At 41.4% G+C, this 17,385-nt stretch overlaps 1 protein-coding gene across 1 annotated transcript in view; it reads right to left on the minus strand.

The window, feature by feature from the left end:
* The window catches only part of TTN (titin), a 248,597-nt gene that overhangs the window by 32,514 nt on the left and 198,698 nt on the right, over positions 1-17,385 (minus strand). The window contains exon 279 of the mRNA XM_009996323.1: positions 253-17,358. Coding sequence (XP_009994625.1) covers positions 253-17,358 — 17,106 coding nt within the window. The remainder of the gene's footprint in view (positions 1-252; positions 17,359-17,385) is intronic.

Below are 17,385 nucleotides of genomic sequence, written 5' to 3' on the forward strand. Positions count from 1 at the left end.
AATGCCATCTGGATTGAGACAGCATGTTTTTAAAAGTATTTGAATATTAGAAACTTTTTCAGTAAAAAGCAAGAAAAACTTAAATTTCAAGCTGTTCCTTATCTCTTACTCATTTGTAAAACCACAGATATCTGTGGTTATTATCTTTTTTACTGTAAACAGATTTAATACTTTTAACAGTATTTTAAAGTAAATATTTTAAAACATGTATTGCTTTAAATATTAACAAATGTTTTTCATAGTAAAACATACCTGTGATTTTTGTTCCCTCCTTGGTCTCAGAAGGCACTCCAACACCATATTCATTTTCTCCAGAAACCCGGAAGTAGTAAATGGCACCTTCTTGCAAGCCAGTCACTTTGTAGGACAGGCGATGACAATTGTTTGTCACAGTGACCCATGCTTTTTTGCTAGCTTCTCGTTTTTCAATAACATAGTTCTTTACAGTTGCGCCACCATCATTTTCAGGAACATCCCAAGATAACACAGCAGATTCTTTAGTTATGTCTTTTGCTGCAATATTAGATGGGGGCCCAGGAGTGTCTAGAACTTTGACAACTAAAGTCAAGGTAGCAGTGTTCAGGATGTTTTGCAGTGTTAATGTGTATTTTCCAGAGTCATTTCTTGTTGCTTTTTCAATTGTAAGAGATGTGCGATTATCTGAAGTATCAATGCTTGCTCGTGTACGGAGATCAGTGTCTGGTTTGTTCCATGTTACATTTGGGACTGGTTTGCCTCTGAAAGGAATAGTCATTGTGAATGATTCACCAGCCTTTACAATCAAAGTCTTGCGCATTTCACTGTCAATATCAAAGGCAGGTTCTTCTTCTCTTTCTTTTGCCACCTGTGGTTCTGAGACATCGCTTGCTTCACTGACACCCATTTTGTTAATGGATTTGACTCTAAAGACATACTCAGAGCCAGTTACTAACCCAGTTACGGTGTATTCTGTGCCTCTTAAGTTTTGAATAGCAGTTGTCCAGTCAGTTTCATCAATTTTCTTGTATTCAACTGTGTATCCCGTTACTGGAGCCCCTCCATCAAACAGTGGCTTTGTCCACCCAATTGTGATACTTGACCTTGTAGAATCCATAATCTTAGGTTTAGATGGGGGAGATGGCAAGAAGATGGGATCTTCTGCCCGAATCAATGGTGTAGTTTCACTTGGAGGACTGAGACCAGCAGCATTTTCTGCATAAACCCGGAATTCATATTCACATCCTTCACGGAGGCCAGATGATTTCACTCTTAAATCATAAACTGGCTTTTTGTTTACACGAATCCATCTTAGGCTAGTTTTCTCACGCCTTTCAATTACATAGCCAGAGATCTCATTGCCTCCATCAGACTCAGGTCTTGCCCAGCACAGAGTTATCGAATCTTTGCTCACACTGGTGATCTCTAGAGATGTAGGTGGACTTGGAACTGTAAATGGGTCTAGGGCTTTGATAGCCACACTTTCTAGTGGCTCACCAATGCCATATTTGTTAACTCCCATCACTCTGAAAATATACTCGTTACCCTTCAATAGTTTTGTCACTTTACAGGATGTTGTTCTGAGTTCTCCTTCACAAAGTGTCCATGCAATTCTGCTGGTCTCACGTTTTTCTACAATGTAATAATCAATATCTGCACCTCCATTTTCTTGAGGGGGTCCCCATGATAAATGGCACTTTTCTGCAGTAAGGCCATTTATTTCTAATGGGCCTGCAGGTGGGCCAGGTCTATCAAGTACTTTGCAGTTAATTGCCAAAGATCTTGTTCCTGCAACATTTTGTAATGTTAGTACATACTGCCCCGTATCACCTCGGATACAGTCCTTAATGGTTATTGCCGTAGTGTGATCTGATGAGGCTATTTCAACTCTAGCTTTTCCTTCAAGCTCCTTGCCATCTTTTGACCATGAAATCACTGGTATTGGCCGTCCTGCAATATCAGCATTGACTTTAAACACTTCTCCAGCTTTCACAATCACAATATCCCTGAATTTGGCATCCATCATTATTCTTGGAGCCTCAATATCATCTTTTACAGTCACAGGTCCAGTTGATTCAGATGGCTGACTGAAGAGTCCAGCAGCATTCTTTGCAATCACACGGAATTCATACCGCTGGTCTTCTGTAAGTCCACCTACATCAAAATATGTTTCTTGCACATTAGTAAAATTACATTTTAGCCAACGACCATCTGGTATCTCTCTGCGTTCAATAATATATCCTGTTACTTTAGCTCCACCATCGTATTCTGGTTTAGTCCATTTCAGTGACACACATGTTCTTGTAATATTAGTAACTTCTGGTTGACCAGGAGGATCACAGGGATCTCTTGCAGCAACTGGTTCACATGATTTACTGCATTTGCCTATTCCAGCAATGTTTTCAGCATACACACGATATTCATACAGCAGTCCTTCATCAAGACCTGTAACTTTCATTTGTGTATCAGGTATAAGGCTCTTGTTTACTTTTGTCCAAAGAATGCTGCTTCTTTCTTTACGCTCCAAGTGGTATCCTAGAACTCTGCTGCCTCCATCATTAACTGGTACCTGCCAAGTTACAATCATGAAAGCTTTAGTTGCATATGCCACATGAGGAGTACCAGGTGGCCCTGGAGGCTTAAATGGATACTCTGCCACAACAGAAGGAGAATTAGTGTAAGTGCTTTTGCCATAGCGGTTTTCTGCACAAATACGGAATTGATATTCAGAGCCCGTGGTGAGTCGAGACACTTTAACTGATGTTCTTGCAACGGCTGCAGATACTACCTCCCATGTTGTTGTGGTGGTTTCTCGCTTCTCCACAATGTAATTGCTAATATGGCACCCACCATCATATGCTGGAGGTTGCCAAGACAGAGTCACACTATCAGCACTGATCTCATCAATATGCACATCAGTTGGTGGTCCTGGTCTGTCAAGGACAACTACAGTTAATGAAGCTGTTATTGTTCCAGCAGTATTTGAAAGATGTAATTCATAATGTCCCAAATCTTCATTTGAAGCTTCCTTGATGGACAGTGAAGTTGTAGTCTTTGATGTCTGAACATTTACCCTGGTTGTCTCTTTTAAAGGATTTCCATCTTTCTTCCAGCTAACACTTGGAAGAGGTCGCCCTCTGAATGGCACATCAATCTTAAGATCATCTCCAGCTTTCACAGTGAATGTGTTGAAAAGGAGCTCAGCAGATGGCTGGATTTCAATATCTTTTGCAATGACTGGGACACCAAGTTCTCTTGGATCACTTTTTCCTTTTTCATTAACAGCAATCACTCTGAAACTGTACTCCTCTCCCATGCTTAAACCTGTGATTGTTGCTTCTAATGTTTTCACCTGTGTGCATGCACTCCATTTTATACTTCCTTTAGTTTGCATTTCTACTATATAACCAGTAATTTTACTGCCACCATCACTCTCTGGCTTTTCCCATTTAATTGAAGCAGAGTTGCGAGTCACATCAACAAGAACAACCTTTGCAGGTGGAGAAGGTGGTTCAGAGACCTTGATTGGGTCAGGTGTTTCTGCTGGTAAGCCAACCCCATATTCATTTACAGCAAGAACACGGAAGTAATAACTGCATCCTTCTTGTAGTTGAGTAATTTTGAAGGAATTCTTAGTGCAGTTGCTTGTAACTGTAGCATATGCCTTTCTTGTGGATTCTCGTTTTTCAACTACATAGTTGGTAATTTTAGCTCCACCATCAATGAGTGGTGATTCCCAGGCTAACATTACAAAATCTTTCTTCACCTCTCTGATTGTGAGGTTTACAGGTGCACTAGGTGTATCAAGCACTCTGACATTAACAAAAGCTGATTTTTTGCCACTGTTGTTTTCTAAAGTAAGATTGTATCTACCACTGTCAAATCTATTCACATTGTCAATGACCAGCATTGTATAGGAACTGGTGACTTCAATCTGAGCTCGCTCACTAATTGTTCCTTCTGCTTTCTCCCATTTAACTTCAGGTTCTGGCCTTCCTTTGATGGTGACAAACAGTCGTAATGTACCACTAGCACGTACAGTGACTACTTTTCTGAGATCTGCATCAAGTTCAATTTCAGGAGGTTCAATCTTGTCTGCTGCTATGACTGTACCAGGTATAGTAGCAGGTTCTCCTACTCCTTCTGAGTTGATGGCACAAATGCGGAAGTTATACTCCTGGTTCTCTTTAAGTTTTGTTACAGTGAAGTGTGTTGCTTGTAGGCCTGTTGGTGGGGTGCAGGTAGTCCATTCATCAGCAGCAGCTTCTTTTACTTCTACTACATATCCCTTAACTGGAGCACCGCCATCATAAATGGGCTTACTCCAGGCAAGTGAAACTGATGATCTGGAAGTGTCTGTAATCTTTGGATTGCTTGGTGGTCCTGGTGGATATAATACATCACAAGCACGATAGAAAATGGATGGCTCACTAGGTTCCCCTACCCCTGCAGCATTTTCAGCAGAAACTCTAAATTCATAGAAATGTCCATCAGTAAGACCTGTTACTCTGAATCGCAAGTCTGTCAGCCTTTTCTTGTTGCATTTGGTCCACCGGATACCGTCTTTGTCACGTTTTTCAAGTACATAGCCTTCAATTTCAGCTCCCCCATTGTCTTCTGGGCGAGCCCATGTTACCACCATAGAATCTTTTGTGATTGCTGAAACTTCAGGTGTTGAAGGAGGACCAGGGGGTTTGTATGGATTACGAGCCACAATTGGCTCAGATTCCAAAGGTTCTCCAGTTCCATATTTGTTCACTGCCATTACACGGAAAATGTACTCATTGCCAGCAAGAAGTCTGGTTACTTTGTGATTAAGAGCCTGCACATCTGTTGCTACTTGTGTCCATGAAAGCCTGCTTGTCTCTCTCTTCTCAATGATATAATGGGAGATACTAGAACCACCATCATGTAAAGGTGGAGCCCATGACAAATAGCATTTTTCTGCAGTGACACCTGTAACCTTCAAAGGTGCTTCTGGAGGTCCTGGTCTGTCGAGCACTTTTACAGTGATTGGTATCGATTTTGTGCCACCAACATTTCTGAGGTTAAGAGTATAGTGACCTCCATCTACTCTTATACAGTCTTTGACAGTAAGAGTTGTTTTTTGAATGGTAGATTTAATTTCCATTCTTGCAGTTGCTTCTTCAAGGTCTTTACCATCTTTTGCCCATGTAATGTCAGGAATAGGTTTGCCATGGATATCAGCTTCAAGAACAAAGGTTTCTCCAGCATGAACAACAATGACATCTTTGTATTTAGGATCCAGTGAAGCCCCTGGTGCTTCAATTTCATCTCTGGCTGTAATGGGCCCTGTACTTTCAGATGGTTCACTCAAGCAACCTGCTGCATTTCTTGCAATTACTCTAAATTCATATCGTTGGTCTTCAACAAGACCACTTACTGTAAATTCTGTTTCCAATACATTTGTAAAGCTGGCTTTCATCCATCGACCATCTGGTAGTTCTTTCTTTTCTACAATATATCCAGTTATTTTGCTTCCACCATCATATTCTGGTTTTTTCCACTTCAGTGTGATATTATTTCTTGTAACAACAATTGCCTCTGGGCGGCCAGGTGGGTCACAAGGATCTCGGGCAACATACAATTCTGATACTTTGCTGACTTTGCCAATGCCAACAATGTTTTCAGCAGAAACTCTGAACTCGTATTCAAGACCTTCTTCAAGGCCATCTGTTTTATATTTGGTGTCTGCAATGAGTGACTTGTTTAGTTTTGTCCAAAGAATGCTGTTCTTATCTTTACGTTCAAGATGGTAGCCAAGAACTTTGCTTCCTCCATCATTAACTGGTTCATGCCATTCTACAATCATATGGTCCTTGGAAGCTGCTGTTACAAATGGGGTTCCAGGTGGCCCAGGCACCTTGTAGGGGTATTGCACAACAACTGGTTTAGAATCCAAAGGAGAGCTCTTCCCATACCTGTTTTCAGCAGAAATCCTAAACTGGTATTCAGAACCTGTTTTGAGCTTTGTTGCTTTGATAGTTGTTCTTGCAACAGTTGCTGACACAGTGCTCCATGTGGTAGTGCTTGTGTCACGCTTTTCTACTATATAGTTGCTTATCTGACAGCCACCAGTATAATCAGGTGGATCCCATGATAGAACAACAAAGTCTGCGCTCACTTCGTCAAAGCGGACCGGTCCTCGTGGTGGGTCAGGCTTTTCCAGTACAATTATGCTCAGTTGCTCTGTTGCTGTACCTGCTGTGTTTGTTGCTGTTACTGTATATTTACCGAAGTCTTCCTTGTTACTTTCTTTAATATGTAAGATAGTTGATGATGAAGTATCCTGAATATTTAACCTGGTTGTCTGTTTCAGTGTCTGCTCATCTTTTGTCCAAGTAATGGTAGGTTTTGGTCTACCTATAAATGGTATTTCTACCTTCAGATCTTCTCCAGCCTGTACACTGTATGTATTAAACATCAGTTTGAAACTTGGCTCAATTGTCAAGTCTTTAGCTACCACAGGTATTCCAAGTGCTCTGGGATCACTTTTGCCTTTTTCGTTGTAGGCAATCACATGAAACTGATATTCCTGTCCTTGACTCAAACCTGACACAACTGCATTGCATGTTTTGGTCTCACTAACAACACTCCATTTTTCTGTTCCTTTAGGTAGCATTTCAACAATGTATCCCAAAATTCTGCTTCCTCCATCATGTTCAGGTTTCTCCCATGCAAGTGATGCACTTCTCTGAGTCACATCAGTGAGTGTTACTTTCCCAGGAGGCAGAGGTGGCTCTGAGGCTTTGACAGCATCTGTAGTTTCAGCTGGAACACCAATTCCAAATTCATTTTCAGCCATAACTCTGAAGTAGTAAATTGCTCCTTCTGTAAGGTTTTCAACTTTAAAACTTGTCTTGCCACACTTAGCACTTACATTTGCAAATGCCTTCCTGGTTGACTCACGCTTGTCTATTACATAGTTCTTCACTTTTGAACCACCATCAATAATGGGTGGTTCCCAAGACAATACAGCAGAATCCTTCTTTATATCCTTTACCACTAGGTTTTGTGGTCGTCCTGGTGTGTCCAAAACTTTTACTGTAACAAATGCAGATTTAGAACCACTGCTGTTCTCCAACTTAAGAATGTACTTTCCGGCATCATTTCTATCACAGTTGTCAATTGAAAGTTGTGTGTAGTTTATGCCTTTATCAATCTGAACTTTTTCTGTGAATTCACCTTCTTCTCGAGACCACATGATGTCAGGTGTTGGTCGCCCCCTGAATGGTATGTGAATTCTAGCAGACCCACCAGCTCTAACCACTATCCCTTTCCTTAGCTCTGAATCAATATCAAGTTCTGGCGCTTCAAGTTTGTCTTCTGGTTTAATAGTACCAGGAACAGATGCAGCCTCACCTACACCAATCTTGTTGAGGGCGCACACTCGTAGTTTATATTCTTGATGTTCAGTAAGCTTTTTTATTTCAAATCGAGTGGCACGTATTCCTGTCTGTGGAGTAACAAGTGACCATTCATCCTCATCTGCTTTACAGATTTCAACAAGATATCCCTGGATTTCACAACCACCATCATAAATAGGTTTACTCCAACCAAGGGTAATTGAACATTTGGTGGTATCCACAACATGGGCATTTGTAGGTGGGCCAGGCTTGAACATGGGGTCACAAGCTTTAAAGTAAGGAGAAACTTGGCTTGGTTCACCCACTCCAGCAGCATTTTCAGCAGAAACTCTGAACTCATATTCATGATCCTCTGTTAATCCTGTAACTCTTAATCGCAAATCTGTAATTCGGCGTTTATTGCATTTTATCCATCTGATGCCTGCTCGGTCTCTCTTTTCTACAATGTAACCTATGATTTCACTACCACCATCACTATCTGGCCGACTCCAGCAGACAGTCATAGAATCCTTTGTGATGTTGGTAATTTCCAAGGCCTTTGGTGGTCCAGGAACTACAAATGGATTTTTCACCATTACTGGTGCAGACTCTAATGGCTCACCAACTCCGTACTTGTTAACTGCCATAATACGGAAAACGTATTCATTTCCTTCCAAGAGTTTTGTTACTTTAAGCATTGTAGGTAAAACTTCTGAAGCAACAACCGTCCATGCTAGGCGACTAGTTTCTCTCTTCTCTACAATGTAATGAGAAATATCACTGCCACCATCATGAAGAGGAGGAGCCCATGCCAATGCACATTTTTCAGCTGTAACTCCTGTCACTTGGACTGGGCCCTCTGGAGGTCCTGGCCTGTCCAGAACTTTTACATTTACTGGTACTGTCTTTGTTCCTGCAACATTAGAGGCTTCTAAAATGTACTGTCCACCATCAACTCTAATAGCATCTTTTACAATTATTAATGCACTGAAATCTGTGTTCTTTATTTCATATCTGGCTGTTTCCTCAAGCTCTTTATCTCCTTTGTACCACTTAATGGTTGGTACTGGCTTTCCATGAACATCAGCCTCAAGTCTGAAAGTTTCACCAGCATTTACAACAATTGTATCCTTGTACTTTGGATCCATTGAAATTCGTGGAAGTTCAACTTCATCCCTTGCTGTTATTGGTCCTGTACTGTCAGAAGGTTTACTTATGGCACCTGCAGCATTCTTTGCAATTACTCTAAATTCATATCTTTGGTCTTCAGTAAGGCCTGTTACAGTGAACTGAGTTTCAATGATATTTGTGAAGCTAGCTTTCATCCAGCGACCATCTGGCAAGTCACGTTTCTCTACAATATAACCAGTAATCTTACTTCCACCGTCATATTCTGGTTTGGTCCACTGTAAAGTAATAGAGCTTCTTTTTATTATTATAGCTTCTGGGCGACCTGGAGGATCACATGGGTCACGAGCTATGTAGCACTCAGAAACTTTACTTGTTTTGCCTACACCAACAATATTTTCTGCAGAAACTCGAAACTCATATTCAATTCCTTCTTCAAGGTTATTTGTCTTAAAAGTTGTGTCCTGAATAATAGTCTTATTCACTTTAGCCCATAAAATGCTGTTTTTCTCCTTTCTCTCAAGATGGTAGCCCAACACTTTACTGCCACCATCATTTATTGGTTCATGCCACTGTACAACCATGGAGTCTTTTGTAACCATTGTCACAAATGGTGTTCCAGGAGGTCCTGGTTCCTTGTAGGGGTACTGTGCTACAACTGGTGCAGATTCCAATGCAAAGCTCTGCCCATACCTATTCTCAGCAAATATTCTGAACTGGTATTCTGAACCAGTTTTCAGTTTCGTCACCTTCAGTGTAGTTCTTGCAACAGTAGCTGAAACTGTTTCCCATACGGTGGTTGTGGTATCTCTCTTGTGAACAATATAGTTGGTGATTTGGCAGCCACCTGTGTATGCTGGAGGATTCCATGATAGCGTAATACTTTCTGCACTTATTTCATCAAACTTCACAGGTCCTAATGGAGGGTCAGGTTTGTCTAGAGTTATAATTTCCACAGAGGCAGACTTTTGCCCAACAACATTAGTCACAGTGATTTCATAAGTGCCACTGTCCTCTTTGCTAGTTTCTTTAATATTCAAAATAGTGAGATCAGTCGAATCACTCACATTGACTCTTGTTGTCTGCCTTAATGGCTGGCCATCTTTTACCCAGGTAACAGTTGGTTTAGGTCGACCTGCAATTGGTACCTCTACTTTCAGATCTTGTCCCACTTGGATACTATAACTGTGAAAAGCAGGTCTTACATCAGGTTCAATCACCAGGTCTTTGGCAACTATTGGAACAGCAAGTGCTCTAGGATCACTCTTACCCTTTTCATTTACAGCCATCACTCTAAAAAGATATTCTTCCCCTTGAACTAGGTTAGTAATAACTGCCTCAAGTGTCTTTACACGAGCACATTCTGACCACTTCTCACTACCCTTGGCTTGCATTTCAACAATGTATTGTATGATTTTGCTGCCACCATCATGTTCAGGTTTTGCCCAGCTTAGTGAGACACTGTTTCTTGTTACATCATCCACTGTTATTTTCCCAGGAGGCTGTGGAACTTCTGCAACTTTAATTGGGTCACTGGTTTCCGCAGGGAGGCCAATTCCATATTCATTCTCAGCAGAGATTCTAAAGAAGTAATAACAGCCCTCCTGAAGTTGATCTACTTTCCATGAAGTCTTGTGGCAATTTGTTACAACAGCTGCATATGCCTTTCTTGTTGCTTCACGCTTTTCAATAATGTAATTCTTTATTTTTGCTCCACCATCCAAGAGAGGAGGCTCCCATGAAAGTGAAACAGAGTCTTTAGTGATCTCTTTGATGTTCAAATTAACTGGTGCACTTGGGGTATCCAGTACTCTTACACTGACAAAGGCAGACTTTGTTCCACTGCTGTTTTCTAAAGTCAGAGTATACTTTCCAGTATCAAATCTGTTAACATTGTCTAAAACAAGGGAAGTAAAGCTGCTAGTGGTATCAATAACAGCTGCCTCTCTGATCTCACCATCCATTTTACCCCATTTTACTTCAGGTGTTGGACGACCTCTGATAGGAACAAACAGTCTTAAGGAACCTCCTGCTCTCACATTTACAATCTTCCTTAATTCCATGTCCAGGTCAAGGTCTGGTGCCTCCATCTTTTCTTCCACAATAACAGAACCAGGAACATCTGCATGCTCTCCAACTCCTGCTTTGTTAACTGCACATATGCGGAATTTGTATTCATGTTTTTCCACTAATTTTTCTACTTCCATGTGAGTTTTCTTAATTCCAGTTGGAGGAGTACAGATTGCCCATTCACCATCACTTACATCACATTTTTCCACAATGTATCCCTGGATTTCAGAGCCACCGTCATAGATAGGTTTACCCCATGAAAGGAAAACTGAAGATCTTGTAACATCCACAACTTTAGGATTGTTGGGTGGACCTGGCTTGTAAATAGGATCACATGCTTTGTAATAAGTGGAGGGTTGACTTGGTTCACTAAGACCAGCAGCATTTTCAGCTGAAACTCTGTACTCATAATCATGATTTTCTATCAGCCCAGTCACTCTGTATCGCAGTTCACTTATCAGCTGTTTATTACATCTCGTCCAACGAATGCCTTCCTTATCTCGTTTTTCAAGGACATAGCCTAGGATTTCACTGCCACCATCTGAGGCTGGCCTTTCCCATACAACAATCATAGAATCCTTGGTTATGGCTGTGACTTCTGGTGCCTTTGGTGGAAGTGGCACTACAAATGGGTTCTTTGCGATTACTGGTTCAGACTCAAGAGGTTCACCAATGCCATATTTATTTACTGCCATGATGCGGAAAACATATTCATTTCCTTCTAAAAGTTTTGTAACTTTGCAACTCAGGGTTTGCACATTTGAGTCAATGACTGTCCACACCAAGCGACTAGTTTCCCTTTTTTCTACAACGTAGTGAGAAATATCACTACCACCATCTTGTAGTGGAGGTTTCCATGACAGCACACATTTTTCAGCAGTGACACCTGTAATCTCAACAGGTCCTTCTGGTGGCCCAGGTCTATCAAGAACTTTGACATTAACAGGAACTTTCTTTTCACCTGCAACGTTCTTTGCTAGCAGTATATACTGACCACTGTCAACTCTAATGGCTTCCTTCACACTAAGGCTTGTTGCAAAATCGGTAGTTTTTATTTCCATTCGAGCAGTGTTTGTCAGCTCACGATCAGCTTTTAACCACTGAATGGAAGGTATTGGTTTGCCGTGAACATCAGCATCAAGTTTGAATGACTCACCAGCATGCACTACAATAGTGTCTTTGTATTTTGGATCCATACTTATATGAGGTGGTTCTACTTCATCTCTTGCTGTAATTGCCCCTGAGCTCTCAGATGGTTCACTGAAAATACCTGCAGCATTGCGTGCTATAACACGGAACTCATACCTCTGGTTTTCAACTAGGCCAGATACTTCAAATTGGGTATCAATAACATTTGTAAAGCTTGCTTTCATCCAGCGACCATCAGGTAGCTCCTTCTTTTCAACAACATAGCCTGTGATCTTACTTCCCCCATCATATACAGGTTTCTTCCATTGAAGTGTTACTGAGCTTCTTGTGACAACTATAGGTTCTGGACGACCTGGAGGGTCACATGGGTCATGTGCAGCATAGCATTCAGATGCTCTACTTGCCTTTCCAATGCCTACTATGTTTTCTGCATAAACTCTGAACTCATATTCAAGACCTTCATCAAGCCCAGTTGTCTTAAATTTAGTATCTGGAATAGGTGTTTTATTCAGTTTAGCCCACAGAATGCTGTTTCTTTCTTTGCGCTCCAAGTGATACCCAATAATCTTGCTACCACCATCATTGACTGGTTCATTCCATTGTACTACCATGCTGTCTTTTGAGACGTTTGTTACAAAAGGTGTTCCAGGTGGACCAGGAACTTTAAATGGGTATTGGGCTATGATTGGTTCTGAAGTGAGATAGGTACTCTTTCCGTATCTGTTCTCAGCTGCAATTCTGAACTGGTATTCACAGCCAGTCTTTAATCGACAGGCTTTTATAGTTGTTCTTGCAACAGTAGCAGACACCATCTGCCAAGTGGTGGTGGAAGTGTCTCTTTTTTCTACAATGTAATTATTGATAGAGCTACCACCATCATACTGGGGTGGTTCCCAGGAAATGGTAATGCTATCTGATGTTACTTCATCTACTTTTACTGGTCCAGTTGGAGGTCCTGGTTTGTCAAGGACAACAATATTTAGGGTCTCAGTTGCTTCACCTGCAGAGTTTGCAAGTTTAACTATGTATGTCCCCACATCTTCTCTGCATGCTTCTTTTATTGTTAGCACTGTGTTATTTTCTGAACTTTCTGCATTTACTCTTGTAGTCTGCTTCAGTGCCACATTATCTTTATGCCAAGACACCGCTGGTTTGGGTCGACCAACAAAAGGAACATCAACCTTTAAGTCCTCTCCTGCTAGAACACTGAAAGTAGTAAAGAGTAGTTTGAAAGCTGGTGGAATCACAAGATCTTTTGCAATAACTGGTACAGCCAGCTGGCGAGGATCACTGATACCTTTCTCATTCTGAGCTGAAACACGGAAGGTGTATTCTTCACCTTGGATCAATCCTGTGATAGTGGCTTCAGTAACTTTCACTGTAGCACAAGTTGACCATTTCTCACTGCCTTTGCTTTGCATTTCTACAATGTAGCCTAGAATTCTGCTACCACCATCATGCTCAGGTTTTTCCCAGGATAAGGATACACTATTTCTTGTCACATCCAACAAAGTTATTTTCCCTGGTGGAAGTGGTCTTTCTGATACTTTCACAGATTCTGAAGTTTCAACTGGAAGGCCTATTCCATACTCATTTTCAGCTAGCACTCTGAAGTAGTAGTTGCAGCCTTCTTGCAGTGAATCAACTTTCCAGCTGGTCTTGTGGCAATTGGCATTAACAGTTGAATAAGCTTTTCTTGTTGATTCACGCTTTTCAACAATGTAATTTTTTATTTTAGAGCCACCATCTAAGAGAGGAGGTTCCCATGTGAGTGTAACTGATGATTTTGTAACTTCTTTTATTTTCAGATCTTGAGGTGCCCCTGGGGTATCAAGAACTCTGACATTCACAAATGCTGACTTACTACCTGAGCTATTTTCAATTGTCAGTATGTATTTACCACTATCAAATCTATTAACATTTTCAACAATTAGTAGAGTATAAGAGCTTGTTGATTCAATGCTTGCTCTGTCCAAAGATTCCCCATGTTCTCTTGTCCATTTTACTTCAGGTGCTGGTCTTCCTTTAATTGGGACAAAGAGCCTTAGAGTACAACAGGCTCTAATAATGACAACTTTACGTAGTTCTGCATCAAGTTCAATCTCTGGAGGTAGCATTCTTTCTTCAGCTTTTGGAGTCCCAGGAACAAGAGCAGGTTCTCCCAGACCTTCAGAGTTCATAGCATATATCTGTATTTTATACTCCTGATTTTCTTTCAGGCCAGTGATGGTAAAAGAAGTGGCCTTTAGACCTGCTGGAGGAGTTACAATCTTCCACTCATCTTCTTCAGGTAGTGCAATTTCAACCATGTAACCTGTAATCTCTGAACCACCATCATATATTGGTTTGTTCCATGCTATTGTAATTGAGGACTTGCTGCTATCCAAAACACGAGGATTTCCTGGGGGACCAGGCTTAAATACAGTATCACAAGCTTTATAGAATGGACTGGTTGGGCTTGGCTCACTGACTCCAGCAGCATTTTCAGCCATGACTCTATATTCATATTCATGGCCTTCTGTCAGTCCAGACACTTTATAACGCAAGTCAGTAACAACCCGCTTATTACATTTCACCCACCGCAGACCAGCTCTGTCACGGCGTTCCACAATGTAGTTAGTTATTGGGCTCCCACCATCAGATTCAGGATGGCCCCAACAGACAACCATAGAATCTTTTGTAATTGCTGTAACTTCAGGTGTTTTGGGTGGGTCAGGTGGTACATATGGATTTACTGCAAGAATGGGCTCTGATTCCAGAGGCTCACCAACTCCATATTTGTTAACAGCCATAACGCGGAACACATATTCATTGCCCTTCAACAGCTTAGTAACCTTCAGTTTAGTTAATGGGACTTCCGTGGATACAGCTGTCCATGCCAATCTACTGGTTTCACGTTTTTCAACCACATAATGGTCAATCTTTGCTCCTCCATCATCCAGTGGAGGCAGCCATGATAGCACACATTTTTCTGCAGTGACTTCAGACACAGCCAAAGGCCCTTCTGGGGGACCAGGTCTATCAAGAACTTTAACGTTGAAGATATGCTTGGCAAAGCCACCAGGATTTGTTGCAGTAAGTGTATAGGCACCACCATCTCTTCTTGAAGAATCTTTATTGATAAGAACAGTTGAGAAATCTGCTGTTTTTACTTCTAATTTTGCTGTGTTTTCAAGTTCTTTTTCTCCTTTTGTCCATGTCATAGTTGGTGGAGGGCGACCTGAAACATCAGCCTCAAGTCTGAAAACTTCACCTGCTTTCACCACTAATGTGTCTTTGTATTTAGCATCCACCTTTATCCTTGGAGCTTCAATGTCATCTCTACAAGTTATTGCATCTGATGGCTCAGAGGGCTGACTAACAGCCCCACCAGCATTCCTAGCAATCACACGGAATTCATAGGCAGCATCTTCTGTCAAACCACTTACAGTGAATTCAGTCTCTAGTATATTGCTGAAATTAGCCTTCAGCCAACGGCCATTAGGAAGGTCTCTTTTTTCAACGGTGTAGCCAGTTATCTTAAAACCTCCATTATATTCTGGTTTAGTCCACTTCAGTGTAACTGCATGTCTTGTAATGTTCAGAGGTATTGGCTTACCAGGTGGATCTATTGGGTCTAGGGCAAACACAGGCTCAGATGGCTTGCTTGGTTTACTCTTCCCAGCCAGATTTTCTGCTATAACACGGAATTCATATGCAATGCCATCAGTAAGTCCAGTTGATTTAAAGATATTGCCTGATACTGGCATTTTACTTACAGTCTGCCAAAGAATACCATTTCGTTCTTTTCTTTCAACATGATATCCCAGAATTGGGCTTCCACCATCAGTAACTGGCTCATTCCAGCTAATGGTCATGGTTTCCTTGGTGACTGCAATCACCTGAGGAGTGCCAGGAGGCCCAGGTACCTTAAATGGGTAGTTGGCAACTATGGATTCTGAAGTAATGGCTGGACCAATTCCGTATCTGTTTTGAGCTTTAACACGGAACTGATACTCAACTCCAGTAGTGAGACGAGTGGCTTTAAATGTAGTACGTATCACTGTGGTTGCCAGTTCAGTCCACGTAGTGCTGTCAGTTTGACGCATTTCTACAACATAATTACTTATTGGTACACCTCCATCATTCAAAGGAGGCTCCCATGAGAATGTTAGAAAGTCAGATGAAATTTCATCAAATTTGATTGGTCCAGTAGGAGGTCCAGGTATGTCATGAACTTGAACTATGATTACTTCACTAACTTCTCCAACAATATTTTTAGCTGACAGTGGGTACTGACCACTATCACTTCGTTTACATTCATTAATGGTTAGTATGGTTGCAGTTGCTGTATTTTCATAATTTACCCTTTGTGTTTGCTTAAGTATCTGGTCTTCTTTCTTCCAAGTCACAGTAGGTCTTGGACGGCCAAGCACGGGGATTTCAATCTTGATGTTGTCACCAGCTTTGGCGATGACTGTTTTCTGGTAGATACCACGGAGGTCAAACTCCGGTAGCATTGTTTGTTCTTTGATAATAACTGGTCTGCTTTCTCGTGGGGCACTTCTTCCAGCACTGTTCACTGCCATAACCTGGAATGTATACTCTTCATTTTCAGTTAGATTCCTTACTACACAGTCCAGTGTTTTTACAGTGGTGATGTGTGCCCACTGGTTGGTTCCTTTTCTCTGTGCTTCAATTACATACCCAGTGATCTTGCTGCCACCATCATGTTCTGGTTTTGGCCAAGCCAGGCTAACTGAGTTCCGTGTTACATCCATAATATTAAGGCTTTCAGGTGGGGATGGTGCCTCAGAAGCCCTTACTGGTTCTGCAGTTTCAGCTGGTTCACCAATACCATACTCATTTTCAGCCAGCACTCTGAAATAGTATTCACATCCCTCAGCCAAATTAGGAATCTTGAAAGAACACTTCTGGCAGTTGGTTGTGACTGTTGAATATGCTTTCCGAGTTGATTCACGTTTCTCAACAATATAATTTGTTATACGTGACCCGCCATCTATCAGAGGCATATCCCATTGAAGGGTGATGCTGTCTTTGGTTATTTCTCTAGGCTTAAGGTTTATTGGTGGACCTGGTGTATCCAATACTTTTACATTTACAAAGCCAGTCTTCTTACCAGCAGCATTTTCAAGAGTCATTACATATTTTCCTGCATCATATCTGGTGCACTCTGTGACAATCAAGAGTGTAAAAGAGTCTGTATTTTCAATACTGGCACGTCCTTTGAGTGAAACATCATCTTTTGTCCATGTAACTTCTGGAGTCGGACGTCCTTTAATTGGCACAAAAATGCGAATAGTTAATCCAGCTCTAACAACAAGTGTTCTTCTTAGCTCAGCATCTAATTCAAAGTCAGGAATCTCTTCCCTGTCTTTGATTTCCACACTTGGAATCACTGCTGGTTCACCAACACCTGCAGCATTCATGGCAGAGATTCTGAAATTGTATTTGGCTCCTGTCTGCAGATGAGCAACAACAAACTGAGTGATCCTTAAAGCAGTCCCTGTTGTGTCTTTTACCCATTCTTCTTCTCCTTCCTTTTGATGCTCTACTATGTAGCCAGTGATGTCAAGACCACCATCATAGTGAGGCTTGCCCCAGGCTAAAGATGCACTTGTCTTTGTAGTATCAGTGACTCTTGGATTTGCAGGTGGACCTGGTGGGTCTGAAAAGTGAGGAAAAGATAAAACAT

This window comes from Chaetura pelagica, unplaced genomic scaffold (genome assembly GCF_000747805.2).
Source record: "Chaetura pelagica isolate M959 unplaced genomic scaffold, ChaPel_1.0 scaffold3, whole genome shotgun sequence".
Taxonomy (NCBI): Eukaryota; Metazoa; Chordata; class Aves; order Apodiformes; family Apodidae; genus Chaetura; species Chaetura pelagica.